Source organism: Giraffa tippelskirchi, chromosome 6 (assembly GCF_054371585.1).
Source record: "Giraffa tippelskirchi isolate mGirTip1 chromosome 6, T2T-mGirTip1v1.2.pri, whole genome shotgun sequence".
Lineage (NCBI taxonomy): Eukaryota > Metazoa > Chordata > Mammalia > Artiodactyla > Giraffidae > Giraffa > Giraffa tippelskirchi.
The window spans coordinates 118,885,268-118,902,246 of record NC_137280.1 but is presented as its reverse complement, the minus strand read 5'-3'; the positions used below and the strand labels follow the sequence as shown (position 1 = coordinate 118,902,246).

General features: G+C 39.7%; 1 protein-coding gene and 1 long non-coding RNA gene across 2 annotated transcripts; both read left to right on the top strand.

The window, feature by feature from the left end:
• The first annotated feature begins 2,242 nt into the window (after positions 1-2,242).
• On the top strand, positions 2,243-14,453 carry C6H5orf15 (chromosome 6 C5orf15 homolog). The gene is made up of 3 exons (XM_081502845.1): positions 2,243-2,404; positions 10,408-10,931; positions 12,977-14,453. Exons 1-3 carry the CDS (start codon positions 2,266-2,268, stop codon positions 13,106-13,108), a joined length of 795 nt encoding a protein of 264 aa, XP_081358971.1. The 5' UTR covers positions 2,243-2,265; the 3' UTR covers positions 13,109-14,453.
• Positions 2,848-10,075, top strand: LOC145510728 (uncharacterized). The gene is made up of 2 exons (XR_014057239.1): positions 2,848-6,181; positions 8,281-10,075. It is a non-coding gene; the product is annotated as an uncharacterized LOC145510728 (long non-coding RNA).
• Positions 14,454-16,979: the final 2,526 nt, after the last annotated feature.

The following is a 16,979-nucleotide window of genomic DNA, read 5'->3' as shown; positions in this document are numbered from 1 at the left end:
ATCACCATACCTGGATGTCCAGTTAACATCCATTACTTGTACAGAATTGTTTTTTTCTTGTGATAAGTTTTTTTTTTTCTTTTTAAAATGTTTTTATTTTATTTATTGGACATGTAGCATGTGGCATCTCAGTTCCCCAACCAGGGATCAAACCCATGCCCCCTGCATTGGAGGCTCAGAGTCTTAACTACTGGACTACCAGGGAAGTCCCTGATGAGAAGTTTTAAGACCATTAATTATGGTCACTGTGCTGTACATTACTTTCCCATAACTTATTTACTTTATAGTGTCCTAATCCTTTCAAGGGCTCACCTGATTAGGTCAGGTCCACTGAGGATAGTCTCCCATTAAAGTCAACTGTCCACATAGCATAACCTAATCACAGAAGTCCTAGCTCACATTCACCTGTCCCTCCCACACTCAAAGGCAGGGGATCATATAAAGGTATGGATCACTGGGGATGGATTCTGCCATATATATTTAAAAATAACTTGTGGACTTCAAGCATTTACAAAACATCAATAGAATAGTAACTCTGCATGTGTATTACTCAGCTTCATCAAATGTAAATTTTTTTCCTATTCAGTGATAAATGGTTTTAGGCAGAATTTCTTTTTATGGATGTTTGAAAGTGGCAATTCCAAACAGGTATCAGATTTACTTTTAGCAAACTGGTCACCCCAAACCTGCTGGCTTCAGTATTTGTCATATTTCATCAGGTACATAAAGACCTGCAGCTATTTCAAAGAGAACCTTGTTAAATGTGTTCAGAGACTGTGGTGCATAAAGCTTGTTGGGTACATCCAGTTAGATGCCAGGTACAGTAATGGTGTTTTGAAAGGTACAAAGGGCTCTCTTAGGGAATATTTTCCGTTTATATATTGTCTGTTGCATGAAGCATGTCAGAATATTGTGCAAAATGCCCTGAGTTCATGATACACCAGTAGGATAACTGAAACAATCTAGTATGGGGACAAAGGAACAAAGGGGACAAAAAAGAGGACTGAAGGTATGTTTATTACAGGAAAAAGGCCTGATTAAGCCTGAATCTCCCAACATGCAGACGCTAAAATTGAGACTTATTTGTAAAACTGAGTGATGGTTTTGTACTCACAGAGGGAAAGCTCTAGGGGAACTTGGGAGGACTTTGAACCCTGGCTATCCTGAGAGTTTTGCAATAAGGGCACCATTCAGTCTATTTGGGCTTGTGGCTGGCTTGGGGAAATGAATAGATGAATGACCTTTTAGATTTCTTAACAACACAGAGTTTGTGTGTTTCTGAGCGGTCACCAGGGCCAGATAAATGTTAAGGGAAACCAGATTCAGGAGAACACACGCCCTTCTCTCCTCAGAGAGGCAGCTAAACTGTATATGGGGGAGAGCAGCAAGCTTCTGAGGGAATCATGGAGAAAAGAGTGGAGAAGCTGTAGGGTAAAATAAATGTCTTGTTTCATGACATGATTTTCCTGCAAATCAATCAAATGTAATTTTATGACCTGAAGCCTATACACATTATATTAAGAAAACATTCACAGAACACACAGACCACAGTATTATGGCTGGGGCCTTAAGGGAACTTCCTGGAAGCTTCTAAATTTGCATTTTCATATACTGGGGGTTTTAAGTTACAGGATTTAAATATAGAAACTTACTCCTCTTTCCTAGCTCACTTCTCTGCTTTTCCTTCATAATACCTTTACCATTGTATATAGTATATATTTTTCACTATAGTCTCCCTCACAGGAAAAGAAATTCCACAAAGGTGGGGAGTTCCTTTCAGTGCTGTATACTGAAATATGGATAGGTGCTAAGTATTTGTTGAAGCAATAAATGATTATGGGGAAAAGTAAAAAAACACTAACCTAAAATCCCACCACCCATTCTTAATATTTATGTTTCCTTTGCCTTTGGGAGGGGGAGGGCAGTTCTCTTTTGGGGATCACTCTATCACGAGGTTGAATACTTCTAAAAATGTTCTAAAACAATTCGCTGTATAGTAGCCCATCACGTGGGAAGGAGAGGCTTGCTCTGACCCTCTTCACGTCTCACAAATTACATCCTTAGTTTGCAGCCGACTTTGAGGTGCTCCCCCTTGCCCCAAATCCCGCTGTGCCGCTCCTCCGTCCTCGTTTCCAGAGCTCCATTCTTGGCCGCGGCGTCATCACGCTAGGACGCAAACGCCTACGGACGCCGCGATGCTTTACGCAGTGTCTGACGTCACGACGCAGAGCCTAGCAACCGCGCAGGCTCGTAGCCGAGACCGTTATGGCTGCTGCCGCCCGGAGGAGGATGAGCGGCGCGGAGCAAGCAAATCTGCCGCCCAGGCCAGGTGTCCAGGTCCCCGGAGGGCTGGCGCGGCCGCTGGTCCTGGCTCTCCTGCTTGCATTCGCCATCATGCCCAGTGGTAAAGGGGGCGCGGCGGCAGGGCGGGCGCGGGAAGACGGGGCGGGCCCTGGCGCGGAACGCCAAGACGGGCCCGGCCAGGAAACGGGCGATTCCGAGTGTCCGGAGCAGGTGGCGATATCTAGAGGGGCAGGGTCTGTACAGCCCTGGCGAGGCTGTGTGAAGGGGTCTGTGAAGGTAGGGTCTTTAAGAGGCCTCAGAAGTGGGCTTGAAAGCTCCGGGGACCCGGGGAGCGAGTGTGTAGATGGGCGGGGAGGGAGGAGTGGCCGTGGTGTCTAGAGAGTCTTGAAGAATGGGTTGCCACAGAGAATGGCGGTGATTCGGTCTCCAAAATTCCTTGGAGATGTGGAATAAAAAAACAAAACAAAACAAAAACCGCACAACTGTAAGAGCTGTGAGTTGAGTTTATTCAATGTCTTACTAAAGGTTGTAACGGGCGGAGCCAGCTTTTCAGTTCTGAGAAATTGTTCGAAGAGGGTCAAGGAGGAGTCAGAATATGTAGGAAGTTTTTTTTTTTTTTGCTAGGACATGTAGTCGAACATCAAGAGATTATTGCTAATAACAAAGAACAGATCTGAAGGTTATAATTTTAGTACTTTTCTTTATATGGGAAGACACAGGAATCTGGGGTTATTGAAGTTTTTCCTTAAAGAGGCATTTCCTTAGATAGGACCCGTATATCCAAGGCAGAATACTTCATCCTGTTTTTCTTTATCCTGAATTCCCCTCAGGCCCACTGTGATGGGCACTTGCGGTGGCCAATGGCTTGATTCTTGTGGAACTGGAATGGCACACAGCTTTTTTTTTTTTTTTTCTTCACAGAGATGGGAGTTAGGAGGGTCTAGGAGAGAGGACAGAGGAGACAGGTGCTGAGGGGATTGGAAGGTGTGGTATCCAGAGAGAGTTCCAAGGTCAGGGGTGGGTGCCCGGGCGTTTAGCTGGGCCAAGGGACGGTGTAAAGACGAAGGTGGATAGTGGCAGTGACTGGATTGAGCTGATGGAATATTTTGGAGAGCAAAAGGGAAAAGAACTATCTTTGAGTACTGTCGCATCTCTGAGGACTGGGAGGTTTTGGTGCTTGGTAAAGAGCCAGAATGCAAGAGTGTTGGGCTTCTGAGGGGCTTGAGAGGAGAACAGAAGTTCTGGGACAAGCGAGATTCTTTGTAAATGTAGTCCCCCTTCTCTGTGTCCCTCTGTGTCCTAGACAGCCCTGCTTCATTTTGATGGATCTGTAGGATTTAAGTATTTCTTTTTTAGTTTTTTGAGTCATGATTGACTTATTAGTGTACAGCATAATAATTTGATGTTTGTATACACTGAGATCACCACAGTAAGTCTGGTTGCCATCCAGCACCTGCATCGTTAACAATTTTTCTTCTTATGATGAGGACTTTGAAGATTTACTTTCTTACCAACTTTCCAGTATGCAGTATTATTAATTATGGTCACCATGCTGTACATTGCATCTGCATGACTTATTTAATTTATAACTGGAAGTTTGTATCTTTTGATTCCCTTCACCTCCACCCTCTCCCCCTGCCTCCCCCACCCTTTTGTTTTCTGTATCTATGAGTTTAGCTTTTTTGTTTCGTTTTTTAAATGCCACTTGTAAATGAAATCATGATATTTGTCTTTCTCTTACTAACATATTGCACTTTAGTGTAATGCCCTGAATATCCACTCATGTTGTTGCAGATGGCAAGATTCCATTCTCTTATGTCTGAACGATAATTCATCCTCAATTTCTTTATCCATTCATTAATCCGTGAGCTCCTTGGTTGTTTCCGTATCTTGGCTATTTAAAAATAATGCTACATGATTAAGTATTCCTTTTCTTAGAAATGTTACATTGTTAATCAAAATGTTGAAGGCCTTATTGAGAAATGAAACCTGTAAACCATGTTCTGAGACTTTTGAGGAACAAATGCACTAATAAGAATTTATAATGCATTTAAGCAGTATCTTATGTGGTAGCTCCTTTTTATTTTCAGGCCAAGGCACAATCCTTCTTATGCCTAAATCTTTTCTGAGTTCAGATGAAAAACAGTATGAATGGGATAGTGTTCACTTATTTGCCAGCAGGGCTGTCTAGCCATACATTCCTCTGCTACAGTGCTGTGGTTACTTACTTGGGTTTCCCCAGCAGCACTGAGGGTGTGTGGACCACCCTCCCAGAAGTGTTTGTAAGTCTGGCGAAGGACTGTGGTCCATTTTCCCAAGGTCTTTTCATAGCTAGTAAATAAGGGGGTTTCTCTTGCTGATGCAAGTATTCCCGTTCCTAAAGTACTTAAGTAGTATGGTTGTTTTGGTCATTTAATCATCTAAGAAAAAACTGACATATAAACATTTATATTTCTTGCTGGAATGCTTAAGATATATGGTTTAGGGGTATATGTAGCTGATAACTATAGTTTCAGAAACAACTTTTTAAGAGATGGTTGAAAATCTTCTGACATGTGCTTTTAATAGGGAGGCAGCTCCTTGCAGTACAGTGTAGCATGTGTAGAACTTTGGCTAATACAAATGTTCTTTGTAAGTGTGCCTTAGGGTAGAGTGATTTCAAAGTAGTTACTCTTGTTAGAAGAAAATGCAAGTCTAGCTAGAATGTATTGAGTTTCAAACTTCAAGTAACCATAGAACGTTAGAAAGTTGCCGTATCAGTTTTATTTAAACTTGTTCCATGTTAGATTTCTTAAACTTTCAGTGCTTGGGTGTATTCTTGGCAATCTCTGAGCCTTTTTTAGTTTTATGTGTTTGTTTTGATGAATTAAAAAAAAAACTAAGCATTATTTTGGATTATGGGATACTCACTGTAAGACCAAGTCTGTCATGCTATTTCAAAAATGCCTACTTTCTACATTCTGCCATCATATTGCTCCCAGATGTTGCCTTAATTTAATATGTAATGTATTTAATTTTTAAGGCATTGTTTCTCAAAATTCAATGTGTGAATGAATTCTCAGAGAAATATTGATACAGTGTAAGGAAGTTTTTAAAAAGGGACCAGTAGAAGAGAAATTAAAAACTTAATTTTTAAAAAGTTAAGTAAATCTATGAGTCAGAGTTACCACTTTGTTCTGATACATGTCATAGCTGACTGGATCAGCCTCTTTTCTTTGGAGGAGTGGTGGTCCAGAAGGTTGATCTAATTTACATCAAATGTTTCAGATGAATTCCTAGTTTGTTTTCTTGAATGTAACGTCATCTAGTGTTTTTTATTGTTTGGATGCACTGCAAGGCATGCAAGATCTTAGTTTCTCAACCAGGGTTCAAACCCTTGCCCCCTGCATTGGAAGCACAGGATCTTAACCACTGGACCACCAGGGAAGTCCTATTTTCCACGTTTTTACTCCTTGAACAATGTTTATTAACTCTACTCCTACCTGGAGCTTCCTTGGTGGACTCCTACCTGATGCTAGATATCGGAGTTAAAACAACAAATAGGGTGATGTTGGAGATATCCTTAGAAGAGTGAGTGGGGTTTTACCTGGCTAAGAACTATGAGAAAGGCTTTTGAGAGGGCGTAGTAGGTACAGAAACACTACTTGGGAAGCAGTGTAGGATTTGTGGTGAGAGTTGGGTCAAGAGCATATTCAATAAGTGTTTATTGAATGCTTGCTGTCTGTTAAGTAGGCAGTGGGGATAGAATAGTGTGGAAGATTAGTTAGAGGTAATAGCATTGAGATAATGGGGACCAGATCATATAGGAGCTTATAGGCTATTATAAAGGCTTTGAATTTCACTTTTGAGAGAAACAGACTTCCCCGGTGGCTCAGAGGTTAAAGCGTCTGCCTCCAATGCGGGAGACCTGGGTTCGATCCCTGGGTCGGGAAGATACCCTGGAGAAGGAAATGGCAAACCACTCCAGTATTCTTGCCTGGAGAATCCCATGGACGGAGGAGCCTGGCAGGCTACAGTCCACAGGGTCGCAAAGAGTCGGACACGACTGAGCGACTTTCCTTTCCTTTCCTTTGAGAGAAACGGAGAACTACTAGGTGGTTTTAAGCAAAGCAGTAACACCATCTAACATAAAGTTTTACAGGGTGGCTCTGGCTGTTTAGAAGACGACTGTAATAATCTAGGTGAGATGGTGATGGCTTGAATTAGGCAGTAGCAATGAAGAGGTGAAAACTCTTCAAATTCTTCATATATTTTGAAGGTAGGGTAACAGACTGGATGTGGGGTGTTAAAATAATGCAAGGCTTTAGGCTTGAGCAACAGGAAAATGGAGTTGTCATAACAGAAGGAGACTGTAGATAGAACAGGGTGTTTTTTGTTGTTTGTTTCTTTGTCTTCTCTTTTTGGAGTGGGGAGTAAAAATTCATGTCTTTACCTTTTCATCTTGAAATAATTGTAAATTCACTTGCAGTTGTAAGAAATAAAATACAGAAATTCGGTGTACCCTTTACCCAGTTTTTCTCAGTGATAGTATCCTGCAAAACTGTAGTACAATACCACAACCAGACACTGATATTGACACAGTCAAGATGTAGAGCATTTCCATCACCATAAGGATTTTTTCTGTGGCTCTTTTTTTTTTTTTCAGTTCTACCAGTTTATTGCTACCAACCCATCTCCCTCCACCCTCATGCACGCGTGCTCAGTCATGTAACCCCATGGACTGCAGCCCACCAGGCTCCTCTGTCCATGGACTTTTCCAGGCAAGAATACTGGAGTGGGTTTTCTGTGGCTCTTTTAAAAGTCACTCTCACTTTTTCCCTATCCCTACTCCCTCCTGAATTCCTGGCAACCACTAATCTTTTTTATTTCTATAATCTTATCATTTTGTGAATGCGATATATGGAATCATATAATATGTAGCTTTGGGGAGTTGGCTGGTTTTACGTAGTATAATTCTTGGGAGATTCATCTTAGTTGTTTCGTGTGTCAGTAGTTTGTTCCTTTTTATTGCTGAGTAATGTTCCTTGGTATGGATGTGTACTACATTTTGTTTAACCATTCATCTATTGAAGGACATCTGAGTTGTTTCCGGGTTTTGGCTATTGTGAAAGGCTGCTCTAAACATTTATGCAAAGATTTTTATGTGAACATAAGTTTTCATTTCTCTAGGATAAATGCCCAGGACTGTAACTGCTGGGTCATGTGGTAGTTGCACATTTAGTTTAAGAAACTGCCAAACTGTTTTCTGAAATGGTTGTCACATGTTATATAACCACAGCAACATATGAGTGGTCTTGTTACCCTGCATCCTTGCCAACATTTGACATGGTCATTATTTTTTATTTTAGCCATTCTGATAGGTGTATGGTGATATCTCATTGAGATTTAATTTGCTTTTCGCTAATGGTTAACATCTTTTCATGTGCTTATTTGCCATCTGTATACTCTTTTTGGTGAAATGTCTCTTTATGTCTTTTGCCCATGTTCTAATTGGATTGTTTGCTTTTTCACTTTTGAGTTATCATAATTCTTCATGTAGTCTAGATATTAGTCCTTTGTTGGGTATGGGGCTTACAGATACTTCTTCCACTTGGTAGCTTGTCTTTTCTTCCCTACAAAAGTCTTTTACTGAACAAAAGTTTTAAAATTTCGATGGAATCCAATCTATGAATTTTTCCTTTTATGTATTGTGTTTTTGGTATCAGGTCTAAGAATTTATCTAGTCCAAGATTCTGAAGATTTTGTTGGAGGTCTTCTTCTAAAATCTGTGTAGTTTTTTAAAAAAAATATTATTTTAATTATTTAAACTTTGGTAGTGTTGGGTCTTCGTTGCCGTGTGAGGGCTTTCTCTAGTTGTGGTGTGTGGGCTTCTCTTGTTGTGGAGCACAGGCTCTAGGCACGTGGCCTTAGTAGTTGCAGCACATGGGATCTTCCTGGACCAGGGATTGAACCCATGTCCCCTGCATTGGGAGGCAGATTCTTATCCAATATACCACCAGGGAAGCCCCTAAAATCTGTGTAGTTTTACATTTAAATTTGTGATCCATTTTTAGTCAATTTTTGCAAAAGGTGTGAGACTTAGGCCAAGGTTAATTTAGCTTGTTAGGTTGCATTGATTTTTGAGTATTGAGGTGGTCTTGCATCTCTGGAATAAACCTTACTAATCATGGAGTGTCATTTTATATATTACTGATTTCTTTTTTTTTTTGGCTGCTCCATGTGGTTTGCGGTATCTCAGTTCCCCAGTCAGGGATTGAAGCTGGACAGTGAAAGCTTGGAATCCTAACCACTGGGTCACCAGGGAACTTGATATTGCTGGTTTCTGTTTGTTAATATTTTGTTAAGAATTTTTACATTTCTGTTCATGACAGATACCAATCTGTAATTTTCTTTTTCTGTAGTGTCTTTGGTTTTGGTTTCAGGAGCTTCATAAAAGGAATCGTGAAGTGTTCCCTCTGCAGGTCTCTGGAGGAGGTTTGATAGAATTGGTGTTAACTCTTTATTAAACATTTGGTAGAATTCTCCAGTGAATTCTCCATTCTCATGTGGGCTGGGATATTTAATTTTGGGGAGTTTTAAAATTAAGAGTTCAGTTTCTTTAATAGTTAAAGGGCTATTCAAATTATGTATTTCATATGGGGTAAGTTGTGGTACTTTGTGTTTTTAAGATTCTGGTCTTAAGCTTTCTCTTTTAGTTGCTTTTTATGACATTGCTCTGACAGGGGAGGTGGGGGTTGGTGCACATTACTTGCAGTTAGAGCTAGAAACCTAGGGTCTCTACTTGATCTGTGTTGATGCCTTAAGGACAGTGGTGGTCCTGGTAGTTTTGGGCAGAGGTGGGAGTTTTGGCTCCTCTTGTGGTCTGCACTGACATGTTGGTGGGGACAGCCTCGTTACTGCTGGGCCATGGCTAAAGTCTTGACTGTCCACTAGGCCTCCTCTGACACATCCTATTATGGAGGGGAAGGGGCACCTCACTGCAGCTTGGTCAGGGTGGTAATCTAGGTTCCCCATTTGGTCTTTGCTGTTGTAAGTGTGAATGGAGAGTGGTGCCGTTTGTTTGGAGAGAGAGAAAGAGCAGTCGTCTAAAAGTTTTCTTTCTTGCTAGGCTGCCTCTCTCCTGATCTTCTGGTGAGAGAGCAGGCTTTTTTGGGGGCCCATTTTGTCCATACTCCTGGGTGTTTCCAGGCTACTGGATTCTTCAGCTCCAAGTCTGGAATACACGAGGTCAAAAGAAAATGCAGGATAGTCACCTCTGGGTTGCTCTCAGGTCCTGAGGTCTCTGATCACTCTGCCTTGTTTTTTCCACCTTTCACAATTGTCTTATGTTATATGTAATAGGAAGAGTTTTATTTGTTTTTAGTGGGAAGAATAGGGAAAAATACATTTACTCCATCTAAATACATTTACTCCATCTTCCTGGCAGTGAACGTCAGAATTTCATTTTGAACATGTTAGTTTGAACGATGAAGCTAAGCGGACATATCTGGTAGACAGTTGGACTTATGAGCCTAGAGTTCTGGTAGTTTGTGTAACTTCTCTTTTGAGGGCTTCATTTGTCTCAGAGAAGTCAGGAAGTTACATTAGCCTTTGCAAATGAGGACAACAGAAAAGGTTTTACAAGTTTGAGGACAGAGGAAACTGAATGGTCTACTAAGAGAGTAGAAGGGTGAAGACTAGGAAAATACAGTATAATTGTTGACAGCATAACATGTGCATCTGAATTTGGGTGTTGCATTTAAAATGAAATAAGAAAATGAAAAATAGAAAATGAAATATTCATCAGATAACAGTTGCCTTGCCAGATGGTAAGAACTTAAGCAGCATAAGAGACCTGTTGCATTTCATAGCCTGCCACCGTAAGAAAAAGGAAGAATAGAGTGGGATCTGACTTTAGGTCACAATGGCAAAGTCCACACAGAGCTTCTGCCCTCTGTTTTAATTTCACAAAGGTTGGATTTCAGTACCCGTTCTCTACCTTAACTGCAGAACAGAAAGGTGACTAATCCTAGCTTAGTGAAAAATATAGGTGTATTTCCTTTTAGCTTGGTGGAGATAAATTTGGAGATTTCAGTGTAACATTTCTTTCTTTACTTCCTTTAGTTCTATCACAGATTGATTCATTGAGCCAGCCTGTACTCAAGTCAGATGTTTCTACTCCAAATATGAATGCTTTAACAAATGAAAACCAAACCACACCTGCTTCCCAAATCAGCACCACTCTCCCTCCCACAACTAGTAGAGAAAAAAGTGGAGTGGTGTCCATGTCCCCTCATCCCTCGCCTACTACTTCTCTGTCCCAAGAGGAGGTTGATAACAATGAAGATCCTAGCATAGAGGAGGAGGATCTTCTCACACTGAACAGTTCTCCGTCCACTGCCAAAGACACTCTGGACAACGGGGATTATGGAGAACCAGACTATGACTGGACCACCAGCCCCCGGGATGATGAGTCCATTGAAGCCTTGGAAGAAAACAGGGGCTACATGGAAATTGAACAGTCAGAGAGACCTTTTAAAACCCCACCCTCAAATATAGAAGAGGAAGATAGCCATTTCTTTTTCCACCTTATTATTTTTGCTTTTTGTATTGCTATTGTTTATATTACATATCACAACAAAAGGAAGGTAAGTTTGGGTTTTTTTCACCCCCTCTAGTTGCCCTCTATTATCTCAGTCATACTTCTTATTAATGCTTTTGCTGATTCAGAGGGTTTTTTTCCTCTTTTAATCAGGTTTCAGTTGATGGTAAAATATTGTGATATCTCATCAGCTTGTGTGTCTGTGTGTATTTTAACAAATAACAGAATGCTTTACTACATGTGAGTGAGTGAGTGAAAGTTGCTCAGTCATGTCTGACTCTTTGAGACCCCGTGGACTATACAGTCCATGAAATTCTCTAGGCCAGAATACTGGAGTGGGTAGCCTTTCCCTTCTCCAGGGATTGAACCCAGGTCTCCCACATTGCAGGTGGATGTTTTACCATGTGAACCACAAGGGAAGTCCAAGAATACTGGAGTGGGTAGCCTATCCCTTCTCCAGTGGATCTTCCCAACCCAGGAATTGAACTGGGGTCTCCTACATTGCAGGTGGATTCTTTACCATCTGAGCTATCAGGGAAGCCCACTACATGTGCTTCTAAAAAAAAAAGAAGCCAATTGATTTTGAGCAAAACCAAAGCCCGATGATTTTTTTTTTTAAAGGTTTTATGTCTTAATTTAGCATTGCTACTTCATTGGGAGTACTTGTGGAGAGAGATGTTAATTTAGGACTTCTAATTTATTTACATTGAACTTAATGATATTAATAAGCAAACTAGTGCTTTTTTCCCCTGGTTGTTAAAGTGTTAGATGTCTTTTTTAGGGACACAGAAAAATGTAGAAAAGAAGATGTAAGCTACTACCCAAAGTTGAGCATTATTAACATTTTGGTATATTTCTGGCCTGTAAATGTGTGTATAATTCAGATATATATGTGTATGCTAATAATTTTAAAATGAACTTGATTTCATAGAGAGTTTTATATCTTGCCTTTTACCTAACAAATTACTAACAAATTTGTTAATATTAACAAATATTAATACCATTAATATTCTTTAAAAACATGATTTAATAGCTATGTAATTTAACTATTTTCCTGTTGAGTATTTAGATTGTTTTCAATTTTTGATCCAGAAATAATAATATGATGAACGTTGCTATACTGAAATTGGTTTGTTGGATTACATGAGGCAGAGGAGGCCATAAATAGGACTGTATGGATAATTTAGTGTGAGGGTTCATCTGGGCGCTCTGCAGTCCCTGAGCTAAATAAATAGTTAAACTTTTTAAATACTTAAAGGGAAATCAAACACAGTGTCCTTTTTAATACTTAAGGAAATCTCAGTTCTTGCTTTGTGATTCCTAGCACCCACTTTCCCCTTTAGGACATTGATTTTCTCACCTGCAAAATGATACCAAGGTAATTTCAGAATGCCTTCCAGCTTAGAGAATCAGTGATTCTAATATCTCATTTGTGGTTTTGAGTTGGTTTATTTGTGGTTTAGTGGTCTCTCACTAGCTCTGTAAGTATTTGTAGGTTGATGAAATTTTGGATGCCAGTTATGTTTTATTCCAGTGTTGAGTGTTGGACCATCTCTATTATAAACACCTAAAGAAAGAAAGTGAAGTCGCTCAGTCATGTCTGACTCTTTGTGACCCTATGGACTGTAGCCTACCAGGCTTCTCCATCCATGGAATTTTCCAGGCAAGAGTACTGGAGTGGGTTGCCATTTCCTTCTCCAGGGGATTTTCCTGACCCAGGGATGGAACCCGGGTCTCCTGCATTATAGGCAGACACTTTACCCTCTGAGTCACCAGGGAAGCCCTAGGGACTTAAACACCTAAGAGACTTGTTAAACAGGTAGGTTCCTGGACTCCACTGCTTTCTATTAGCTCATCTCTGAAGAGAGAGGCCAGGAATCAGTCTTTAACAGGGACTTCTATATACATTAAAATTTAAAAAGCACTATTTCAGCTTATTTACAAGGTGGAAAACAAAATAGCCCTTTTGTTGTTGACATTTTACTTTTGTATTTGGGAACCTAGGAGACAGATAGTTCACTTGCTATAAAAACTTTTAGCGTGTCCTCTATTTTCTCTTTTGAATATCTGATTTATTTTGTTTTATTCCAGATTTTCCTTCTGGTTCAAAGCAGGAAATGGCGTGATGGTTTTTGTTCCAAAACAGTGGAATATCATCGTCTCGACCAGAATGTTAATGAAGCAATGCCTTCTCTGAAGATTACCAATGATTATATATTTTAAAGCACTGTGATTTGCATTTGCTTATTATGTAATTTTATTTGCTTGACTTTTTATATGATATTGTGCAGATATTTGCCATTGGCAGTTCATACTTAAATGAGAGGTGGGCCTCTCTTTATTTTGCCTTGGTGCTTTGGAAATTAAGTATCACAAACAAGGAGTATATAATTTTTTATCTACATTTTTAGAGGTGAATTCAATCAGGTGTCCAAAATGTGGAGCTAAGCATTACCTGTTAGTTTTTTATTGTTTTAGATTTCTTTATTGTACTTCTTCTGGAAGTGTTAGTAATGCTACTTTTAAAAAATCCCAAACTTATAATTAAATTCTAACACATCTGATACTGCTGACTCAGATTCTCTTTCTGCCATCCAAATACTGTTTCTTAAGCACACATTTCTTTGTGCTCTCAAACTGTAATCTACAAGGATGTATGTAATAATGGTTTACATATAAGTAACAATTTTTTCTTCCAGGAAAATTGCTTTGGATATTTTTGGATAATTTATGTATAATTTATTATTGCTCATTCTGACCACGATTTTAAGTAGCACATTAATAAATGTGTCTAGAAATTCTGGCAGTAGAGACTCTGCAGTTTGCAGTGGACGTAAATAAAATGTTATAGATAGCTTTTTTGGTTTGAATTACTGAATTAAATTTAGAGGTAGAAATTGTTGTGAGATATTAAATACACGTACAATTGCTTTTACTTAGCAATTGATTGTAGCACGGGTTCCTCCAAGCTTTCAAGCAAGGGGCAGAGTTTAAAATTATAGCATATTTGTTCACTTGCTTATTTTTTATAGTAAGTTTGAATGAATTTTAGGAGACATTGTAATTTAAATAATATTGTATCTAGGTCTTTCAAATTAAAATTATACCTGTTTGTATACATAAAGGCTGTATATGTCCACTGACTCTTTCTCCCTTTGTGTTTGTTTTGTTTCTTGTTCTTTTTTAATAGCAACTGGAAGTTACTATATTTAATTTTGATTTGTCTTTCTATCATAAGGAGTTGATCAGTATGTAAATATGTGATTTGAAACATGGTTGACTTACAGGTGTCACAACAACTTTTTAGAAAACATAACCCCTAATATATGTTAAACACCACTCACAAAACCCAGGTGAGCTAGTGGGCATGTGGTTTGTGTAGAGATGGAAGAGGCAGGGTAGTCCATCATTTCTCTTGGGTGGACAGTTTACTGTTACAGTAAGGAAGGGAGGCATAGTGGGAAGTACACCTGAACTGTTATTGCAGTAATTTTTTTCATATCTGAAATTGTATTATTTAATATTTTGAATAAGATTTTAAAAAATAAATGGCAAAGATATAAATTCATGATTTTATGAGTGTGTTTCATTTTAATGATGCGTCCTTCACTGGGTGCTGATAGATGGGTAGTGTATGTCTGGGAGGAAGAAAAAAGAATGTATTAGCTTGCTTTTGTTCCTTTTAGCACTGGGACTCTGCTTCTGTGAATTCCACATACATTTCTAGATCCTACTTTAGATCTAATTTATGGCTATGTACTGTGGTTTATTGAAAACCATAGCAAACTAGGATTGCAAAGGAAGGTAAAGCAGCTAAATCAATGTGCTGCACTTCTGGCATCCTGTTGTCTTCCTGTTGAAGCCTCTCCCATCCTGGAGGATTGTCCCCCTTAGTGGATCTGGGGTTCTTCGGTGCTTCCTGATGGCACAGTCTTTGCTACCCATGTCCCAGTGCTGCAATCAAATAGCCTCTGACTTGGAGCATCAGATTGTTCATTGATCAAAAATGCTTCCAGTGTCTTACAAAGGTACCCAAGTCACTGGTCTATAAGTCTGTATATAATTCAGACATACATGTGTATGTTAACAGTTTTTAAATGAATTTGACTTCATATTGTTTTGCATCTTGCTCTTTACCTAACAGATAATGAGCATTTTCTATGTCATTAATATTTTTAAAAAACATCTAATAGCTGCATAATTTACTTAACTATTTTCCTCTTGACTGTTTAGATCGTTTCCAGTTTTTGACTCAGAAATAATATTGTGGTGAATATTTCTGTACTGGAATTGGTTTGTTGGGTGAAATGAGGCAAAGGAGGCATAAATAGGAATGAATGGCACAAATAAGACCAACGTTTGAGTCTTATAGCACCAGTGTATCCTACTCATATGTGGTGTAGTCTTTCAGTGTCAGTTTCTGGAGAGACCAGGAGCGTTGCTCCAAATGTTGGTACTAATGGCATAATAGAGAACACTTGACTTACCATTTCTGTATCTTATCTGAAAAAGAATGTGTTGAAAGTTGTGAGGCAGACAGAAGCAGACATTTAGAATTTGTGCAGGCAGGCATGTCTTTCTTTTTTTAAAAAAGATTATTTATTTTTGGCTGCTCTAGGTTTTTGTTGCTGTGAGTGTTCTTTCTCTAGTTGCAGTGTGTGGGCTCCTCGTTGCAGTGGCTTCTCTTGTTGCGGAGCATGGGCTCTTGGGTTCAGGAGTTGTGGCACACCGGCTTAGTTGCTACGCACCATGTGGGATTTTCCCAGACCAGGGATCGAATCCGTATTCCCTGCAGATTCCTAACCAGTAGAGCGCTAGAGAAGCCCCTCAGGAGGACAAGCATGTCTTGACTGGGTTTTGACTTTATTTTTTAAAGATTTTCAACTTTATTTACTGTTTATATTTATGTATACTTATTATTTAAAGAGATGGGAATACCAGAACATGTTACCTGCCTCTTGAGAAATCTGTATGCAGGTCAAGAAGCAACATTTGGAACCAGGCATGGAACAATGGACTGGTTCCAAACTGGGAAAGGAGTACATCAAGGCTGTATTGTCACCCTACTTATTTAACTTATATGCGGAGTACATCATGTGAAATGCCAGGCTGGATGACTCACAAGCTGGAATCAAGATTGCTGGGAGAGATTTCAATAACCTCAGATATGCAAGTGATACCACCCTAATGGCAGAAAGTGAAGAGGAACTAAAGAGCCTCTTGATGAAAGTGAAAGAGGAGAGTGACAAAGTTGGCTTCAAATTCAACATTCAAAAAATGAAGATCATGGCATCTGGTTCCATCATCATCCATCATGGCAAATAGATGGGTAAACAGTGGAAACAGTGACAGACTTTATTTTCTTGGGCTCCAAAATCACTGTGGACGGTGACTACAGCCATGAAATTATAAGATACTTGCTCCTTGGAAGAAAAGCTATGACAAATCTAGACAGTGTATTAAAAAGATGTCACTGCCAACAAAGATCCGTATAACCAAAGCTATATGGTTTTTCCAGTAATGTACAGATGTGAGAGTTGGACCATAAAGCTGAATGCCAAAGAATTGATGATTTCAAATTGTGGTGCTGGAGAAGACTCTTGAGATTCTCTTGGACTGCAAGGAGATGAAACCAGTCAATCCTAAAGAAAATCAACCCTGAATATTCATTCGAAGGACTGATGCTGAAGCTGAAGCTCCAATACTTGGGGCACCTGATGCAAAGAGCTGACCCATTAGAAAAGACCTTGATGCTGGGAAAGATTGAAGGCAGGAGGAGAAGGGGGTGACGGGATTAGATGGTTGGATGGCATCACCGACTCAGTGGACATAAATTTGAGCAAGCTCCAGGAGATAGTGAAGGATACCCCTGGCATGCTGCCATTCATGGGGTTGCAGAGTCCGACACGATTGAGCCACTGGAAAACATCAAAACAATATTATTTATTTGGCTACCCCAGACTTTAAAAAAAAATTTTTTTTTTCCGACAAAGCAAGAGACTATAGTGAAGGGGTGCCTGGGTGGAGAGCAGTAGGGTAAGGGAACCCAGGACTGCTAGGCCACATGGCTGTGTGCCGGGTCTTAATTGTGGCA